Below are 19,735 nucleotides of genomic sequence, written 5' to 3'. Positions count from 1 at the left end.
CTCTTCTCCGACGATCCGTGCGCGCGAGAGCAGTCGAGCAGCAAGGCAAAGCCAGGCGAGACGCCTCTGGTTCACCTACTGGCAGCGGATGCCCGAGTGGGCGGCCCGCATCCTTGCAGTAACAGAAGCAAACGCCTCATGGAAGCCCTCTCAGTCAGACGTTCCGCCGGTGGTCGCTGTTGCAATTCGTTCTATTGGTGGCGGAGATCCTGAGAATGAGAGAGCGAGAGAGCCCCGGCGCCTTGGGGAAGAAGACCGGGAGCGGACCGAAATCAGAACAAGCAACGCACAGGGAGTCCGGCAGACAATTGACTGAATGAACAAATGAGAAGGAATCGAAGAGAAGGCTCCGTGTAGGAGGTGTCTGTTGCTTTTCAATCTAGCACTCAGTCACTCACAGTCGGTCTGACGGCCGACCGACTATTGAGCAGAAGAACGAAGAAGCAAGCGAGAAAATGGGCGATTCCTCGGTCAGTCTGTTTGCGTCGTTCCTCTGACTGAGAGTCTCAAGACACCTGGAGCGGCAACACGGGGTCCGCATCATCATTTCCCTCCTCTAATTCCTCTCGTGCCATAGTTTTGATGGCGACGAAGCCCCGAATCCGGATCGAGACAGACTCCATCGACCTTGAACTCGACGCGTGTTGGCGAAACCGAGCTTCGTTGAATTTCGGTTGACTATTCCTATTCAGTTTGGCGGTCATCGATATCCCGTTCGTGGATAAGCAGCCGCTCAGTAGCCGTACAGTACGCGTCGGGAGACTCACTGAGCGTTGTTCAACCCTGCTCACTGGCTCCCTCCCTCGATGAGCTCGTGTGGGTCGCGATTGCGTAACCCAATCTGTTTTATATAACAAGCCGTAAAAAGACCTTCCCTAGTGTTGGACGCCTCCTTGCTAAGATAGCGTAGGTAGCGAGGTGGATAACAGCTCTCGAGCAAGTGTTGTCTGCCTCCTTCATAGATATGGGACGTGGGCTTCTTCTGTCTGCATAAACACCACAGCGAGGGGCATGGGGGAACAGGTTGCGCGGCAGAAAAAAACAACGATTGTCTCTGACGTGGTTTGCGGGTCTCCTTTGTCAGTCAAGCACGTGGACGGCAGTTGACAAAGTCTTGTTTTTTGCAGGCAACCAGCTGCTTACAATATCCCCAAGCTTCTTGCGAATCGAGAGCGGACACACCGCCTCGTTTTACTGCAACGTCACCGCCATGTTTGACCCAATGGACACGGATGACTTCGGCGTCGAGTGGAGACGCAACGGCGAACGTCTCACTTCGTCGGGGCGGATCAAAGAAACAACGCGATACTCGCTCCAAATCAACGGCGTCACTCGTCTTGATCAGGGAATGTATCAATGCTTCGTCAGTGACAAAACTGGCTGGCTCCAAGCTACTGCTGAGCTCCACATCGGAGGTAAGTTTTTCCCGCAACGAACTCACGGGAAATCTCCCCGACGACGGTTCGGAGTCGAAGCTCGGAACTCGCCTCCCCCCCACCCCGCCCGAGCCTACCCCCCACCCCGCCCGAGCCTACCCCCCGAGTTCGTTGGAGCCTTCTGTCTGTGCCGATTCCGTGCTCTGACAGGGAGAGCCTCGGAACACGGGCAGGATAAGAAAAATCAGGAACGATAAATAGAGAATCGAGCAGGAAAAGGCTTTGTCAGCGAAAGTCGATGGACAGCGTGAAGTCAAAATTTTTCATCGTTACACATCGACGTGTTGTGTCACCTTGAGCCTTCACGTCTGGCTCCGGAGACGTTCGCTTTTCCCTCGAGCCGTTTTCCCGAGAATGAGATTTCTCTTCCAGAACAAGCGCCGACCCTGACATCCGTGTTCCGTGAGCAAACGATTCGGCCAGGAAACTTCATCTCCCTGAAGTGCGTGGCGTCCGGAGATCCCCTTCCAACTATTAGTTGGCGGCTCGATGGTTTTTGGAAGCTCGATAACGGGCCCCGAATTCGAGTCCGCAGCTTTGAAACTCAGATACCTGGAGAAGTGGTCAGCTTCCTCAACATCTCGCTCGTAGAGGTTCGTATACGAATGTTTGAGTCATACATCCGCTGAACAAACAGTGTACCGCCGTTTAGCTCCCGTCAGCTGAGCCAGACGTGCTCCGACGACCCTGAAATCAGGAAGCCTCGTTGTACGGCGAGCATGAGTGATTGACGAGCTATTCCCTCCCACGCGGAGGAAATTTTCACCGAATCGATACGCTTGCAGGTGAGGGATTCCGGAGCTTACGAGTGCATTGCAAGCAACTACGTAGGAAGCACGAGCCACAGCGCAAGATTCAACGTATACGGCTCGCTGTTCACGCGGCAAACCTTGACCAACATGACTGCCCTAGTCGGAAGCACATTCCAGCTGCAGTGTCCTTTCGGGGGTTACCCCTTCGACTCTGTTAGTTGGTCATTAGGTGAGTACCATCGTTCCCCTCCCCGTGCGGTCCAACAGATCCTACGAGCCTGCCCATTCATAGATTCCCCCTCCCACCAGATTCAATGGGAGGGTAATCGTTGCAGAAGGGAGACGACGCGATGGACGAGTCCAGAGAAGCTCTATCTGATTCTATTCACTAACTTCCGCAGATGGTAATCGCCTGCCGGTTAGCCAGAGGCAGGTAGTGCACACCCAAAATGGGACTCTCCTAATTCACGGGGTGGATAGGGACGCCGATCAGGGACGGTACCAGTGTACGGTGCAGAGCGGCGACAAGAACCACCAGGTCCGCCACACTATCACGGTTACAGTCAAATGTGAGTACTTTTCAGATTTTCTCACCCGTTACAGCGTGTCCCCGGGCGACAGATGATCAGTCGATCTGGGACTGATGTTGCTTCCCGGCTCTGTCTCCGGAGAACTCGATTCAATCTGAACTTGAAAAAAAAACGGAGCTGCGTTTGAGTGTCCGGTACCGGCATGTCTCGAGCGTTCTCCCTTCTCAATGAGCTCCTCTCGTCGGTGTGGTTGTTGCTCCCGGGGCGGCCTACCGGTTTGAGTGGTCTTCGGAGAGCAACAAAATGTTTCGCTTCTCCCACAACAACAACAACAGCAACAACACGATCGACAGCTACAAGTTCCGTATTGGGATGAACGGACCAACGGACGGATGGACAGAGAGTTCGGTCCACAGACGGAGAAGGCAGGCGGCTGGCAGACGGAGCAGCCGTACAACTTGCCGAGGATTGGCCACCTGTGCCTTAGCGAGGGGGCTTTTGCAAAGGCAGTCTTCCGCTTTCGCACAAAGCCACAGCACCCCTGCGGAAAGACTGTTCTCCTCCAGGAAGCCAATGGCAAAAATCAATACCGCCTCTTTGCTTCACCGAGCTGTTCGGCTCGCTCAGCGAATGCACCCTTGCATCATTCACTCGCTCGCCCGCTCGTTCGTTGGTTCGCTCACTCACTCGTTCCGATGCCGCTGGATATTCTCCCAAAAGTAACGCTGCGCTTGCACGCACAATGGCACCAGAGCTTCGCGCAGACCGTACTAATATCTGTGCGACTGCGTGAGATGATCCGGCCGGGGGAACGTCGACGGACACGCCGTATGAACAGACTCACGAGACGACCGACCATCAGGAGCGAGAACGCGTCGGAGTAATTGTCGTTTCTCTGACATTCTCGTTGTACCGCCCCCACCGTTTCGTGCGCCATCCTCGTCGGTCGGTCATACGTACAGTGCAAACTCCATCACATTCCTCGCTTCACATTCACGCTCATGTTCATTTATCAATTCATTTTTTTCCGCGCTATTCATTCGCGAGAGTCTTCACCGAAGAAACTTTATTTTATTAATACCACTCTCACTCTCAGAGTGGAGAAGGAGGAGTGCAGAGGCTCCGGTGCTCGGACGTGGTGTCCGAGCGTGAGCCGAGCTCGAGCCGAGGAGATAGGATCCCGGCGAATTCGGCTCATAATCAGGGAGGAACACGCGGGAGGCAGAACTAATCCGCTGCTATCGATGGATCGGGAAAAAAAGATGCACAAGAAGAAAAACTAGCCGACAATTATCAAAGCAGCGGAGCGTGACCGCGAGTCCGTCAGGCCGTTTATCGACAAGGAACTGATATGATCCTAAGCCCCCTACAGGAACTGTCTGGTGGTCCGATATTCTACGGGACGTTCTCGCGCAGAGGGCATCAAATCACTGTTCCTCCTCGATGCCTTATTCGACCATCCACGTCGAGTTTCATCTCGGGACTGGATTTGGGAGCGGAAAAAGGAATCTACCAAGTTCTATGTCATGCCGAGCTCGAACTCTGCATTTCTTTTCGGGTGAGAGAGGGTGCCCCTCTCGGGCGGGTGCTAAACACCGGGTTTTCCCGAACCCCCACAGTTTCCCCGATATTTGTCGAGGGATCCCCAGTTTGGCGGAGGTGTACCCAACTTTTGGGGGCGGAGGAGCGTGCGCGCAGGTCGCCGCCCCGACGGTCAGTCGAGGCGAACTAGACAATCTTGGCAAGCTGAGCAAGCCAGCGCGGGGAGCATGCACGAGAAGCTGCCTACTTCACTGACTGCATCCGCTCCAGCTCTATGAATAATGGAGAAGCTCCTTTTTCTTTTCATCCAGAATACATCAAGATATGTTGGAAGATAGCTAGCGCACTCTCAGGTACGGGTTGATGCCTCTGCCGCCGTCGCTGCCGAGTGGGATGCAAGGAGGGCTCGAAGAAGAAAAAGACCGGACCAGACGGGGCGGAATGGTTCGGCGAGGGAAGCCGAGCTTCGCCTCCGGGGCAGTACCGGCAGCAGGCATCAAGCTAAGTAAGACAGATTATACACTCTGTGGTAGTGCGGCAGTAGCGGTGGACGCCGCGTCAGAGGTGAGCGGCAGATAACGAGACACAGCCCGACTGACGGCAGACAGATAGTCGGACGTACGGACCGCCTTCACGGAAATCTTGGCTTCCGTTGACTTCTACGGGGCTGCGTTCCGTTCGACCGCGACACGGAATGCGTAGCTCGTAGCCGGTTGAGTTCGCGTTCGATTTGGTAGACGAAGAGCAAAGGGAGAGCCACGGTCCGAGTCGGAGCTCTCCGAGGCCGATTCTCCGCGAGTGAAATTATTGCATAAAGCGAAAGTCGTTCACACGTCTTCATGGTGAGCCTCCCGGCTCCCAGGTCGTCTCTCACTTCATCAAGCTGTCATCTTGATCTTGATGTTCGAAAGGCGAAAACACATCGCTATTCAAGAGAGCGATCCATCCTCCGCTCGTTTTCTCTATCATTGATGCTATTCACTCCGGAAAGAAGAGCGATTGCTCTTAGCCCCCCTGGAGCCGACGTTGCTCTCACCTGCCCCACGTCAAACTCGAGTCGTCTGCCCGGGAGCGAATCCTGCGTGGACGGAGAATATTAACTCGAAAATTCCAAGCGTGGGTCTTACGCTCAGATCGCGTGACTTCCGAGTGACATTCGACGATTCGAGCCCTTCCGGAAGGTTCTTCCGGAGTATGTAGCCCGAGACCGCGCGCCCCGTATTTTCCCTCGGCAAGAGCGTGAAGATACGCTCCGTAACTTTTTGTCTCGGCGCTTCCCTTTGTGTCTCTCCATGTGCCTAGATATATCGGTACTGGAAGGAACGAGCCGGATTGGATGGTCTTTTGAAAGTTTCACGTTTTACGAGTCTTAGTTGAAAAGCCTCTCTCGGAAGCAGCGCTGGCGGTGGCCTTAGTCTGTTTCTCGCTCGTCCTCTCGTTTCTCTGTTCATCTGTTTTATTGGCCGTTAGCTACCAGTGCCGTGTTGCACGAGCCCCGGAACCGCGACTGGCGGCCCCGACGACCACGCCGCGCCGCCGGCGTCGGGTAGGGGCGCTTCAACTACTTTAATTCCAACTTCACGTGGCTTGAGCGTAAACTGGAAAAAGAGGAATGGACAAAGGTGGCAGGCACGCGGACCGACCGAACAGAGACCACCAGGATACGAACCTGCGAACGAATAAAGGAAACTTGGGCGCCCCCAAGAGGAAGTCGGAACAGACGTCCGTCGATGAAAACCTCGTAAAGAATTGCGAATTGTGAGGCTAGCTGTTTGTGCAAAGCGGCGTTTGATGTTGCGTAGGGAGACCGGACGCGGAATGGGGTCAGAATACTGTGGAGGAGGAGGTCGATTGACGTAGCGGTATCGTATTGGATGTGATGTGACACGATATGGTCTGGCGTATTCGGAGAATGATGGACATGAGGAATGATCCTCCGCACCTCGGAGGGGCTCGAGGTGAATTCGCCTCAGTGAGCTTCCTTATGCTGCACGTCAAGAAGATGAGGACTGCGTACGTACGTCAACGAGTGAGTAAGTGAAGGGTTCCGTCACGAATGAGAATAAGGAAAAATAGGGAGACGAGAATCAAGGGGACTGGGCTAGGCAAGATGGATTCTCCAAGCTCCTCCGCAGCTACTAAATGGAAACGCGTCGTAGAGCAAAAAGCGCGCGTTGGGAGACCGACGCGACGACGGACCGGCCACGAAGTCCCGGCAGTCGTTTATGCCTTCCCACTCCCAAGGGCCTCGTTGGCCATGCGACGAGACGCATCCTTTTTCGCCGCCGTCAGTGTCGCCTTATTTTTCCTACGACCTCCTCGTATTTTAGGCATTACCTCCTAATTCCCCGTCTTCGCCACGGTATTTTCCCGCTCCGCGGTATGCAAGTCATTTTTTCCTTGATTCTCTACCTATTCCCTCATCCTCCGAGCGACCCTTCGCGCTCTTCGTTTCTGTGTCACGTTCTCTTCGTTCGTTCCTTATTCATTGTCCATACGTTTTCTCTTTTACTCTTGATTCCTGCTCATTATTCCTACACCACTTTCGTCTTCGTCCTTCAACTCTGTCTGCCCTCGTCTGTCGCTCTCTCTCTCTCTCTCATTTCGCTTCTCATTACTATCCTGTTCCGCCGAAGATTTCCGTGGAACGGTCGTCGACGCGACGTGTTGGTTGCCGGATCCGGATGTCGAAGCTGGAAATTGAATCCTATTCCGCTTTGCCGCCGTCGGACTTCCCATCTTTTGTTCCCGACGAGGGAGCCCTCTTAATTGCGAATAATATCCGAGAGAAGTTCTGTCGGAGTGGATTGAAAAACGAAGAGAACAGCAGAAGAAACAGTTACTAAGAGAATTTGGGAAGACCATCTATCTCGTTTTAGCCAACCGTTTTCAAGCCTCTCGACTGACTTCTCCCGCTCTGCTCCTCGCTTAGCCATCCCCGCAACATCTTTCCTTTTTAGTGGGACGCGACTTCAAGACTGCGACAGACTCCGTTCCTCGCGCCTTTTCCTCCCGCTCTCGTAGCCTTCAGCTGCTGAAATCCTGTCGCGACGGCGACCAAATTGGGAATCAATCCTGATTCCAACGTCTGGTCTCCTTTCGCGTTGCCCGTTCTCCGTTGTGCTGTGTCCCTCTCCGCTTGCTCGATCTCCTCCTCCTTTCCAGTTTCCGTCTAATTCTCGAACCCAGACCATTCTCGTCGGATTCATGATTCCTCTATCACCCCGAGGATCTCTGTTCCTCCTCCGAGTCCTTCCGGGGGTTTTGGACCGAATATCAAACGAATACCGCACCTGCACATGTTGCTTCATTCACGTGTCCGGCGAGGTCGAGGAGCAACGTCGAATTTCTGAAGCGTTTCCGAACGAGCTCGAAAAACATCCGTACCAGAGCTTGCCCCGGTAGCTATCGAATTGACGTCTACGCTGTCGCTGACGGCTCCTTGATGGAGTCCCTTCCTCCGCGAGGAATCTAATCACCTCACACTGTCGACAATGTCGGGGACGACGTCAAAGGAGTCGTAACTCCACGGCCTTCCAATGGTGCAGGCATGCGACAACGATCGATAGTCGTCTCGTTGGCATCCGCCGGCCCTCGTGTTTCGTTGCAAAAGCGTGTTCTTCGGGGAATTTTCCTCCGTCGCGAAGAAGTCGAAAACACGAAGGGGCGACGTCGCCGCCATGTAGGGTAGCGACAAACTCTGGAATGCGTCGCCGGCTACCGTCACGATCGGCAGCAGCGGGCGAGTGCTGCTGTCACCACCTGTAAAAGGCCTTCGATGTCCATCGTCGTTGCTGGCGTACTGGCCTGCCGGAGAACCTGACTGGTATTTTAATTAACGCGTCCAGATTGATTTTACGATCTATTACTTGCCCGCTGACGGCTTCGGCGCCGCCACGATTGTGCTGGCCAGATGGCTGGCCGAATGGGTGGGTGCTTGGACGGACGGACGGACGAACGAGCGGACGAACGAGCGGACGAACGAACGAACGAACGGAGAGCCCAGTGGCCGTCCGCTCAAAAAGCCGCGCCACGCACTGGGGGTTTCCAGCGAGCTCTCAGTGGGATTCGTTATGTCGTTGATACACTAGCCGCCGCCGTTTGCGGGCATGAGCATGGGTGCCAGTGGGTCTCGTGTCATGCCGCCTGGTCGTTTGGTTTGTAATTCCGGAACCGTCTCCAGGAACTTCGTGTACGATGGAGCGGGCCTGGAGCCTAAAACGTTCGTGTAGTCGCGGCTCGTGTGATGTTTCCGGTGACGTCCATTGAGGATAAGGAGAAAGAAAAACTCTATTCAGAGCTAAGTGCTCCGCTACCCGCCAAGCCGTCGACGGGTCGGATGGTCGGTCGGTCGCTTGCTGGAACTCGACTGCATTCCAGGGATACCGTTCGCATTAGACAAGCGGCGCGGGAACGCGGGAATGGTGAAAAGGAGGGATGATGTGAAAAATTGTGAAACGAATGAACATTAAAGGGAGACGGCACCACCACAGGAGTAACGTTTCGTAAAATTGGCAAGTTTGGTCGCCCCGAGTTATGCGTGTCGGTGAGGACCAAGCTCCGAGCAGAATGGCTGGGTTGGGGCATTCTTGAACAAAACGTCGTCACTAAAAGTGGAGGGAAGCAGTTGGGTGCGGATCCAGTGAAGGGATTAGATACGACGATCCGGGGCAACGTCGGGGTGGGGGAGGGGGGAAGTAAAAGCAGAGAGCCAGAGCAGCGGAGCGGCGCGCGCCGTGCCGCAGACGCTAACCGGATCCGTCGAGCTTGGCTGAAGACTTCGTTTTCAATTAGCTGTCAGTCAGTCTCTCTCTTGCGCTCTCCGTCTCGCAGACGGATCTCGCACGGGATCCTCACGGGGTCGCGTGTAAAGAGAATCTCCGAGCGCGCTGCAGTTGCAGTATTAGGCTCTTGCTCGGGACGGATCACTCGCGCACAGCTCAGCCGCCAGAGGATCGTCTGTTCAAGATTCTTGACACTCGACTTCTGCTGCTGCCGTTTCGCCTCTGGTTTCCGTGCTCCTCGCTCGCCGCCTTCACAGATGTTGCATCCCGCTCATTGGGGAAGGCAGGAGAGCTTACACGATTCCGCTGACTAACTCTTCGTCGCTGCTCTGGAACCAGAACCTAAGCGAGACTGACACTTCTGACACCTAGTCCGAACGGATGTTCAGTTTCCCCTGATGCACTTGATCCCCATCACCTGCATCGAAATGGAGGGAAGTCTACCGAAACCGATGTAGAGCTTTCGGTCGAAGCAGACGACGTGACCCTGAACGAAGCTGTCACCAACCGCGATCCGAAGAACATTCGCTTCCCCGATCCCTCGAGTGAGTTCGAAACTCCTCCGGATGCGGTCCTGTGTGGCGTCTTGTTCGTTCCTCGTGCGCTTCCCTATGACTTGCAGGAGTCGTTGCGGCCGAGGAAGTGGAACGGGGAGGAGGAGATGGCTGTTTTATGGAGTGAAATATTTTACGATGGCCATAGAGAAGTCCAATAAGGCTTCGTTTATTATTTCCCTAACGACCCTTTCCCCATGCCTCGAACACTATGGCCGGCGCGCTCATAGTCTCCCGCTCGCATGAACATTGCATCCTGGAAGAAGCGACTCCACGAAATAGCTAACTGAGAGGTGGCCATCCAGCCAGTCAGCCACGAAGGCAAGCGATGACTCTCTTGTACTACTTGTTAGTTGGCCAAGGGACGGCCGGCCAAGCGGCAGGCCAGCCGGCTGGCTGGCTGCTTGCCGACCAAGGGGCCTTTAATTAGCACCACGTCCACGCAAGTTGACTGTGCACGGTTCTCTATCGGCCGACACGAGCGGCGCCGCGCGAGCAGGCAGACGAGCACGCGAACGAAGCCTTCCGGATGAAGGGCTAGGGGTTCGTCTTTCCTTGGCACTAAAGTTCCCACTAAAACCACCTATAATGGCCTCATGGATTGCACATCCACTCACACGCACAGTGATTACTCGGGTTAGGGCTATCTCGAACGCAAGCTTGTCTGGCTCGCTTCTCTATCCCTTCGCTGCGCTCTCTTGCTATCGGATGTATCTCTTTGTACATGAACATTAAATACTTGCAGCGTCTGGCAAGGCCCACCGAGCGCGCATGCATGTATGCAAGCAAGCTGATGGCAGAACAAGCGGTCGGGCAGCTTGCTTAGACTGCAAGAACAACGAGACGATAGAGAGGGAGCCGTCTCGAAGATTTCCAATCATTTACAGAACTCCGAAAACCTCGTGCAATTCAGACGAATTCTGCAATTAGACTTTAACGATAGGTCTCATAGGTCGCTCACGAGTTTTGCAACACGGTGACCGAAGTCCACTGGGACGCCCTTCAGGACTTGCACTGAGTCTGGCGCTGATTCGCTCATCATGAATATGGGGTGCCTTCGGCTTTGCGCTGAATTTATCCGTCGGTCGTTATCTTCTTCGTATGTTTATATCGAAGTACGATCAGACGTGTCATCTATTGCGCGCTGGAAGTTGCGATGGCGCTTGAACGACTCGAGTGATCGAGGTAACGCGCTCGGTCGCCGCCGCCGATTCCCCCCTGTCTATTCTCCTCCTGCTGGTCCCAGAACCACTTCCACGAGTCGTTGTGGTGCCGCTGGTGTTGGTGGTAGTGGAAAAGATAAGCCTTAGGCTGTCGTGTTCGTTCGCTCGTTCGTCCGTGCGTCCGTCCGTCCGTCGAACCTCCTCCGTTGCTACTAATGGTGTCTACTACGGTTAACCGATACCAACGTAATACATCAAAATTTAGCCCATTACTCTTCTGAGGAAAAGAATGGAACGGGACGAGAGATGGAGATCAAGGAGGGGAGGGAGACGCCAGCAAACCAAGAAGAACGACCAAGGGAGTTGAAGGGGCGCAGGAGAATGGAACTCGCTCTGTTGCGACAGCGGCGATGGGGGTCTAGCGGCTGAGCGGTTTGAAGCGAGCGTATGTCCCTCGATAAGCCGTGGTGGTAGTAGTGGTTGCCAACTCGTGGAGCAAAGAGAACTTCGGAAAGTTTTATCAGCCCACAGGCCGATGTCGCCGCCGCCCCCGCCGCCGCCGCCACTGCTCGCGTAAGAGAGAAAACGCAAGAGCTTTCCAAGCAGACAACGACAAGCGTGCGTGTGAGCGAGCGAGCAAACAGACCAGCCGACCGGGCGGCCCACCAACCGGTTGGCCGGCCAGCGAGCGAGTTGGGGGATGGGCGAGAACGTTGACGTCAACATCCAGAGAAAGCGTGCGAGAGGAAAACGGGACATCGGGGGCAGTGATGGCAACAGCGACGACGAGGGCTACGACATCCTTGTCTAATAAATCTTGTCCGTGTAGGCGAACGGGCGGTTTGGGGGGGGGAGGGAGGAAGGAAGGCGTTAGTCTGCGAATGAATGAGCGAGCAGTGAATCTCAACGGAACTCTCGTCGGCCTTCCACTATCGTTCGGTTCTGCTCATCGTTCCCCTCAACATGTTCCCCGTCGTTACGTTTGGGTCTGCTCGGAGTTTTCCACTCACCGCGACGCGGCGCTTTGGCTGCGACTTCTCGAAAACGATCAAAAGACGGATCCGTGTCTGAGCTGATCGATAGCTCACCTGAAACTCTGCAGTGCTTTCGATCCGGAGTCGCCACGAGGATCTCGCTTCTCCAGACGCGAGCTGACGGAGCAAGACCAGACGGAACCGAGCGACACCCGGCTTAACCCATCACCAGTGTCTCGAAATAATCTCCGGCACTAAGTCGACGTGCCGGTAGAGTTGGTGGCGACGGCAGTCTCCGTGAATAACGAGAAGGCCATTTTTTCCGCGGGGTCTTTCATTCTTCTCGGCACGATACTTTCCTCTGCCGATGTTCACGCCACGTCTCCGCCGGGACGTCCGGAGAGTTCCCGACCTCTCATTATCGATGTCCCCCCCCTTACCCACCCTCGCACACATCCGCGGCTCATCCGATTAACGAAGGAGGCGAGACGCGTGTCGCGACGTCTGGCATTCAACGGATCGAACCTAATGTTCCATTCAAAATGTAAATTGTGGCTTCCCTCGACTTAAGTCGGGCATTGTGAAAGTTTCGCAAGGTTCTCCCATTGACTCCTAGAATTCGGAGCTGTTTCGCGGGACAATAATGAGCGCTAAGCGAGACCGCGGGAATATTTATTCGATTACCGAACTCTGCTCCCTCTCCTAGGGGGCCGGTCTGGCTCCGTGGATTCCGACCGCACATATTGCACAAACCGGGTCCGATACAGAAAGTCGCTACGTTGTATCGGAGAATAAGTTCCATGAACTTGATACAATGTCGAGAATATCGTCTAATGTCACGAACGCGGAGCGGGCGTACGAGCCCCATACAGGAATGTCGGAGCTGTTCGAGAAATGTTCTCCAAGAGGCGGCTCGGAACGCCAGCAGAAGCTCATGGTCGGAGGAATGGGGGTCACAGCACGACTTCTGCTCTGCTTTCGCTGGAGGCTTATGCAAAGTGTCTTTCAGCTTCTCCAACAGCACTTTGCCCTGCCGTTCCTTGCCGTTTCGCCCTCGCTACCCAAGAAGTGAGCCCGCTCCTCCGAGCTCCGTAGCCGAACCATCGCGAGAACGACTCGATAGCCGCACCGAGCGAGGGATCTCTTCCCGGGGATTTTTTTTCCTACTCTCAAAACACCTGCGAAGACCGCGCAAATCAAACGAAGCTCGTATATCCCGTTACGTTCGGAAAGTTTTCCGAAGCTCGATTTGCATACGTGAGCCCATCCCAATCGCGGAATAATAATTATTCAAATGGGCAATTTATTCGAGTTCCTTTTCAATATACGCTACTACGCTACTATACGCGGGGAAACATCCGCAACGATCGATTCCTCTGAAATTTCCTCTCCCGAAGAAACGTTGCCTTGGCGGCGCAGAGACAAACCTCTCGCGTTATCTCCGATGTAAGCACTCGACGTTTCCTTCCTCTGAGGCTCAACGGTCTTCTCTTGTTCCTTTACAGCCGGCCCACAGATTACACCGTTCAGCTTCCTGCCCAACCTTCAGGAGGGGATGAGGGCAGGCATTTCGTGTTTGGTGCATTCTGGCGATCCCCCCGTAGACATCACGTGGTACAAAGATGGACAGCTCATTCCTCAGCATGACACCCCGGAGATGGCTTTTCTCGGCTCCGATGACGGTTTCCTGTCATCGCTCACTTTGAAGAAGCTTACCTCGAAGCACAATGGGAACTACACCTGCAGAGCTACTAACGACTATGCTTACGCTGAACACAGTACCCAGCTAGTGGTCAAGGTTGTCCCGAAATGGCGCGTCGAGCCTCGGGACACAATCGCCATTACCGGACGCAGCGTTTCAATCGATTGCCAAGCCACCGGGGTGCCGCAGCCTCACATCCGCTGGAAGAGCGCGTCAGGTCAGTCGGCACTCATTTCTGTAATTATTCAATCGTACACCTGCATATCGCCGAAGTTCCCGCCGTCATTTATTCCACCGGCTGCCAGTCAGACCTTCGGATTCGGCCGTTCTCCCTCTTCTGCCCCGATGTATTTCTCTCTTGCTCCGAATTCTCTCTTCCTCGGTCATTTTCTCCGAAACCCTCGACGTCGAACCCTTCCCCGAGTTCTCTCGGAGCTCGTCGTTCTCCCACCGGGAGACTTATCGGATTTGGCTCGGAAAAAAAGGCGCATCGAGAAATTGTGGTTCTCCATTTCAACGAGGACTCGCTGTATGAAATCCTCCGCGTGCGCTCGTCGTATCTTTCCTTATTGCCCCTTTATATTGATGTTGTTCGTTGAAATCAGTTCGCAAGGCTGGTTAGCGAGCATCCGGTCGGGCGGTCGGCTGGTCGAACAGGAGGACGACGGCGCGGCGCTCCGGGAATCTTCACCATGTTCCCTAAATCCAGTGGATCAAGACCAGCCCAGCTCCGTGGATCTCGCGAACTCTGATCCCGGTCATTCGTTAGAGCGAGCTGATCTGGTCACTGGCTCGCTCGACGGCCGACCGGCCTTCCCGCCTGCCAGCCGACCAATCCGTGGTGCGTCTCGGAGGGTGCCATTTGCTTGACAAATTTTCTCCCTACCCGCCTTCTGCCCATGAGAGAGCTCCGTCCAAGGATCCTCCAAGTTCCTGTTTTGAGTGCGGCAGTTCCTCCTCAAGAGCGTCTCCGCCTACCGACCTAGGATTCCGGAGGGAAATGAGCCGAATCTATCATATTTCCAAAATCATCAGAACTCGTCCCGCATGGTCCTCGGAGTCGTAACCTACAGCCGTGGGGAGTGAACAGAACGCTCCTTTACAATCGTTCTTGTACTGTGCGTTCGGGGGTCTGGCATCGTCCACTTGATCTGGGCCAACTCGAGAGCTGCCAGAGATGAACTCACACCGCCGTGGCACCAACAGACGACGCGAAGCCAGCCTTTGAAATTCTCGCTTCGAGCAGTTTTCCACGGAAAACGCGCAAGCGTCGTCGTTGTTGTTGCTTTTTTTCCGCTATCAAAAATGCAGTATGCCGCCGCGTGGAACGATGTAAAAAAAAACCGCTGCTTTACGGGAGACAAACCGGTGTAGGCGGACAAAAGGCTCCGTATGAAGGCGGCAAGCGCGCTTGAACAAATGAACGGAGCCGCGGTGTTGTATTTGTATATATTTTTCTTTCTGAAACGATCCAGGCGGCAGCGGCAGCAGCAGTAGGAGCGACCTATTGTCTGTAGCTCGGTCGGGAGAGCTCGCAGGAAGGCGCTCAGGCGGGCAGGCCGGTCGGCGGGCCGGCCACCCAGGCGAACGGACAGACGGGCGGCGAGTCGTAAGCGGGTCTGGGCGATGCGTGTGATGCATCAAGGTCTCAGGGTCAAATCGAATTACGCCGCCGAGGTGGGAGCGGAAGAGTTAGAAAACAGCGTCGAGAAAACAGAGGCAAGCCGAGGCTGAAGGAAACCTTTCGCTGGTCGCTCTCGGCTACAAGGTAACTCTTGATTACGTCGCTAACGAGCGTAGACTCGCTTCACGAACAGTCGCCCCTGCTTCGGTCAGCGGGGCCGGGAACGATATTCTTCCCAGTGGGGACAAAGGGAAAGTTTCCAGAAGCGAGACATTATCCAGCCGTTCTCCACCTCGGATTCCTTGAGATCCAGTGACGTCTGACGTTCAGATCTTAATTTCGATTCCGGGAGAAGACCGATGCGAGATAGATGCTGTCGAAAGTCGAACTTCAAGCCGTCGGAATCTATCACTGGTCGGATCACAACAGCTCTCTCGAGAGAAACAACTCCCTCACCTCGCCGATACAAAACCCGCTAACACGACGTTCGCGAGAAGGAACATCAACGATCCTCTCGAATCAAATCTCCATGGATACATTTGACACGGGAACGATCCTTCGGTGGGAGCAACGTCGCTGCCGACGGGAAGAGCCGAGCAGTTGTCACAAGTCAGTCGTGAAATTCTTTCCTAGATCTGTAGCTCTCCGGCGTCGGCTGCCAATCTCTCCGGACATGGGAAAATCCTTTATAAAAACAAATGTTCTTATTTTAAAACAAGCCATCTATAAATCTTGGAGACAGGAATCGAGGACAGAGTGAGGAAGACACCGTCGCTGAGGATGACCCCGATGTCGAGGAAGAAGCCCATCGGCTCTGTTGCGTCAGCTACTTTTTGTAGGTTACTCACCCTCCTCCGACGCGCGCACTCCTCTTTGCTTTTTCCCGGTGGCCATGGTGCCCCTTTTCGAGTTTGAAGACAAACGCAACCCACACGAATTTCTCGCTCCTTGTGCCGCGGATTTTTCCAGGAAGGAAATAAGAGAACAGGGAGCAAAAACGTTGAGAGGCTCAGGGGAAAAACTGCCGAGATCCGGGCGTCGCGAAGCTGTCGCAAAGCAGACATCGGAACTCGGCCTCGATGAGTCGGGTTTCGTGTGGTGGAATATCATGCGGCTCTTTGATGAACATCAGATACAATCGATGTTTGAGGTGCTTCGTGGCGGGTCCGGAATAATCTATGACAGCGCCGGATCACAAGATTTTTCTACTTTCTTTATTTCAGAACCGAAATCAGATACCTCAACGGCGCAGTACAAGACGATTATAAGTAATTCGCATATTCACATCCTCATGAACGGCACTTTGACGATCCGATCTGTCGAAGCCAGGGACGGAGGATTATATCTCTGCGAAGCCAACAACGGCGTCGGCTCAGGAGTTAGCAGAGTTATCAGACTCTCTGTAAAAAGTAAGTATCCAAGTTCCAGTTCCTGCCACTATCTGCTGGCCAATCTTTAGCTCTGCTGTTTTTCTTCACCTCCACCTCCTGCGCGCTCGCCCCGACGAACTCAGTTTGCTGTTCACTGACATGTTGCCGTTGTTGATGTTGTCGGGCTGGCTGATGCGCTGCAGTTTTTTCAGCCGGAGCACGATGCTTCCGGTGCTGCTGGGCTTTTGTACGTTAATTATTGACTGGAGTCAGGAAGTGCCGCAGGAGGCCGGAGACTTGACACAAAAACAGAAGTAGCCAACTCTTCGCGACAACTGCAGCTACTATTTCGCTGACGCGACCCGCCCTGGCCACCGACTCGGTCTCCCTCGGCGGTCGCACCCTACCTTCTACTCGCATCAGACAGAGCCTGAGCAGCATTTCACAGAGCGATTCCAGCACCCACTTGCTAAGCTCCGATGCGACAAATCTGGGGAAGGATACCTCTATCAGGATCACACCGAATGGGGAGGAGTAAAGCGGAGGTGCTGATTGTTTTCTTTCCTCCCGCAGGTGCTCCTCAATTCGACTCGAAGCAGAGTCGAGTTTCGGCTAAACGCGGCTCATCAGCCGTCCTCGAATGCAAAGTGAAAGGAGACGCGCCGATAATTTTCCACTGGTTTAAAGACGGCCAGCCAGTCGATTTAGGCAAACACACCCGCTACGCTCAGACCATGACGGACCGCATCGGCGAGTTCTCGCTCTCGCAAGTTACAGTGTCTTCAGTGGAACGAACCGACAACGCCCTGTTCACCTGTCAGGCCAGCAACGAATACGGCACCGACAGCACCAACGTGAAACTCATCGTACAAGGTTAGTACGATAAGGGTCGTTCAGTCGCCCCCTCCCCCTCTGTCCCCGTGATCGTCTTCGACAGGGGCCGGCTCCCTCGAAGTGTCCCACTCCCCGAGTCGTTATATGGACTGCAACAAGCGAAATTTGAAGGCCGTCCGATGGCGAAAAGTTCGAATCTATATTATCGGCCTGGTCCAGATAGTGATCATCATGGCGATCGTCGCCGTCGCTCACAGCACCTGCGTTAGTGCCGTCAGTCTGTAGAGGCCAGTAATGAATGAATGTAGCCGCCGATTATGAATACGGCAGCCCCGATTAGCTAGTCGGTAGTTGCGATTAGCTGGCTATTCAATTTACGATACGATACTCCATGCGGCCAGCTGCAAGTTTTTCGCCACCTGTGGCCGCCGCCGCCGCCTGTGATTTGAAGTCAGTGGAGCGTACGATGCCGACGCTAATGTTGCAAACTCGCGAAGTGTTAACAGCAGATCAATCTTCCCCAAGCATCCCTCTGGGACAGCTTCATACAGCACAAGTATTAATGAATTGCGCCGAACTGTGCTCATCTCGCCTTCGTTGTGGCGGCGGCGGTGATGTTGTTGTTGTCGGATACGAGAGACCATTTTTCCATCCGACAAAGTAATCTCGATCATTTACGAGGCTGGAAAGCTTCGAATCGAAATAAGCCGAGCGAATGAGCGCCGGTGACCGCGCCCGACTCCGAAGTGACTCGTAAACTTTGTCCCTCCTCATCCAGCCGCCGCGTGCTTCGGGGCTCCGGGGTATGTGCCTCGAATCGCGATCTCGGATGATATTTTGAATTCTCGCGTCTATCGGGGACGTTCCTCCGCTGTCGCCTCGTCGTTTCGCGCCGTGGTGCGACGAGTGAGATCGATGATCTAGGGAATTCGTTCCTGAATCCGAGTCCCCAAGTCGAGAGAATTCGTGCTGTTCATATACGACGGCGAGAAATGCGGAGCTCATGTTGACATGTGGCCAGCCTCATTACAGGTGTGGATTTGAATAGCCTTGGGCAAAAGGCGGACGATGAGCGCAAATAGGAAAAAACCTGTTTGAGTTTGGGTTTATTGAGCGGAGCTGGTTCTTCTCCAGTTTTGCCTCCGCCGCCCTCCCCGGCCGGCGAGCAGAAAGTAATTATGCCCCAGTTTGGGAACACCTCTTCGTATTCTCTTCGAAGGTGGCGGCGGCGGCGGTGCTGGCTTCTCGAGAGACATTTGCGAACGAACTAAAGAACGAAGAACCGTCCTCCAAGTTCGGCTTCATGACTTCATAGCTGTCGGTAATGACCCTCGTTAAGGGCCAGCCGAATGAGCAAAGAGGGAAAAGAAGAAGACGACGACGACGATGACGACAACGACGAACGGTACGGCGACTGCTAAGCACAAGGAGCCTAAGTCGCTCGTAACCGTGGATTTGTCTGACATCATAGCTGTTTTGTATAAGAACGACATACAAATGTACAAGTCAACGTCTTTTATTGGCGTCGAGCAATTCGTTCGCGCGCGAGCGCTCTGCCTCGGCTCGTCTTAGCTTACTGCGTCGGAGCGACAGGCGCCTTCGCGACAGGCTGCTCCCGCAAGGTTGCTGGTGCGCTTTTCTTTGTCCAATACTTTCTCCGACGCTGCTGTTGCTCTCTGAGACAGAACAGACTCCTGTGTGTTCTCTCCTGACTGACGCAGAAAGAAGGGTAAATATTGAAAATCCGATTCGGATGCCACTTGCTTCGAGGTATGCGGCGCTCGCCGAGACTTCGGATGTGGGCTGAGCTCTGCAGCGGCGGCGGCAGCGGATCCGGCGGGAGCAACAACGGCGGCAGCGATAGCGGGGAAAGAAACTGAGAGGCTAATATAGCGGGTGCCTCCTGCGCGCGCGCGGAACTGCCAGCTCGCTCGAGAGGTATCAAGGCGCGCACCTACCGACGTCAGTTGGACCTGAACGACGCCGAGTCGGCACGTAATTCCAATCGGGTATCGGAAAACAGTTAAATTTCCTGTGTGCTTCCTGTCGACAGAAGCGATGTCGATGGCAATTTTTTCCGCGGGAATTTTCAGAGGCTTGTATTTTAACCGGCAGATTTTTTTAAATATTTCGGCTGATCTTCTGATATCGATCAGCAGTTATTTAACCGACTTGCCAACTAATTTATAGACTTGGCAGCTTTCCAAGCGGCAGTATAGAATCGGCGGCGATGATTAGAAGAAGGGCAGTTCTCTTTAAGCAGGGGCAGACTTTAACTCGCTTTGTGCTGCTTCTCCAAGGAGGGAGCAGGCAGCTTTATTCGAGTGGCAGTCTTCCTTATTGGATCAGCGGTAATTTTTGCGTTAGGGGAGGGTTTCGACTTTGAATTCCCCGCTAGAGAGAGCGAAGTGGGGGAGTTTCGGACTAACTTCCAGAGGCATGCTTCCTCGGCCTGGGTCGTTAGAATGAC

General features: G+C 54.2%; 1 protein-coding gene across 1 annotated transcript in view; it reads left to right on the top strand.

The window, feature by feature from the left end:
- Positions 1-19,735, top strand: part of LOC100907895 (Down syndrome cell adhesion molecule homolog) — a 44,605-nt gene that overhangs the window by 14,150 nt on the left and 10,720 nt on the right. The window contains exons 4-10 of the mRNA XM_029112029.1: positions 1,128-1,415; positions 1,809-2,029; positions 2,222-2,417; positions 2,590-2,757; positions 13,241-13,654; positions 16,285-16,470; positions 17,005-17,304. Of these exons, the coding sequence (XP_028967862.1) occupies positions 1,128-1,415; positions 1,809-2,029; positions 2,222-2,417; positions 2,590-2,757; positions 13,241-13,654; positions 16,285-16,470; positions 17,005-17,304 (1,773 nt within the window). The remainder of the gene's footprint in view (positions 1-1,127; positions 1,416-1,808; positions 2,030-2,221; positions 2,418-2,589; positions 2,758-13,240; positions 13,655-16,284; positions 16,471-17,004; positions 17,305-19,735) is intronic.

The sequence above is a fragment of the Galendromus occidentalis genome, unplaced genomic scaffold (assembly GCF_000255335.2).
Source record: "Galendromus occidentalis unplaced genomic scaffold, Mocc_1.1 scf7180000077480, whole genome shotgun sequence".
Lineage (NCBI taxonomy): Eukaryota > Metazoa > Arthropoda > Arachnida > Mesostigmata > Phytoseiidae > Galendromus > Galendromus occidentalis.
This window is presented reverse-complemented; position numbering and strand designations above follow the sequence as displayed.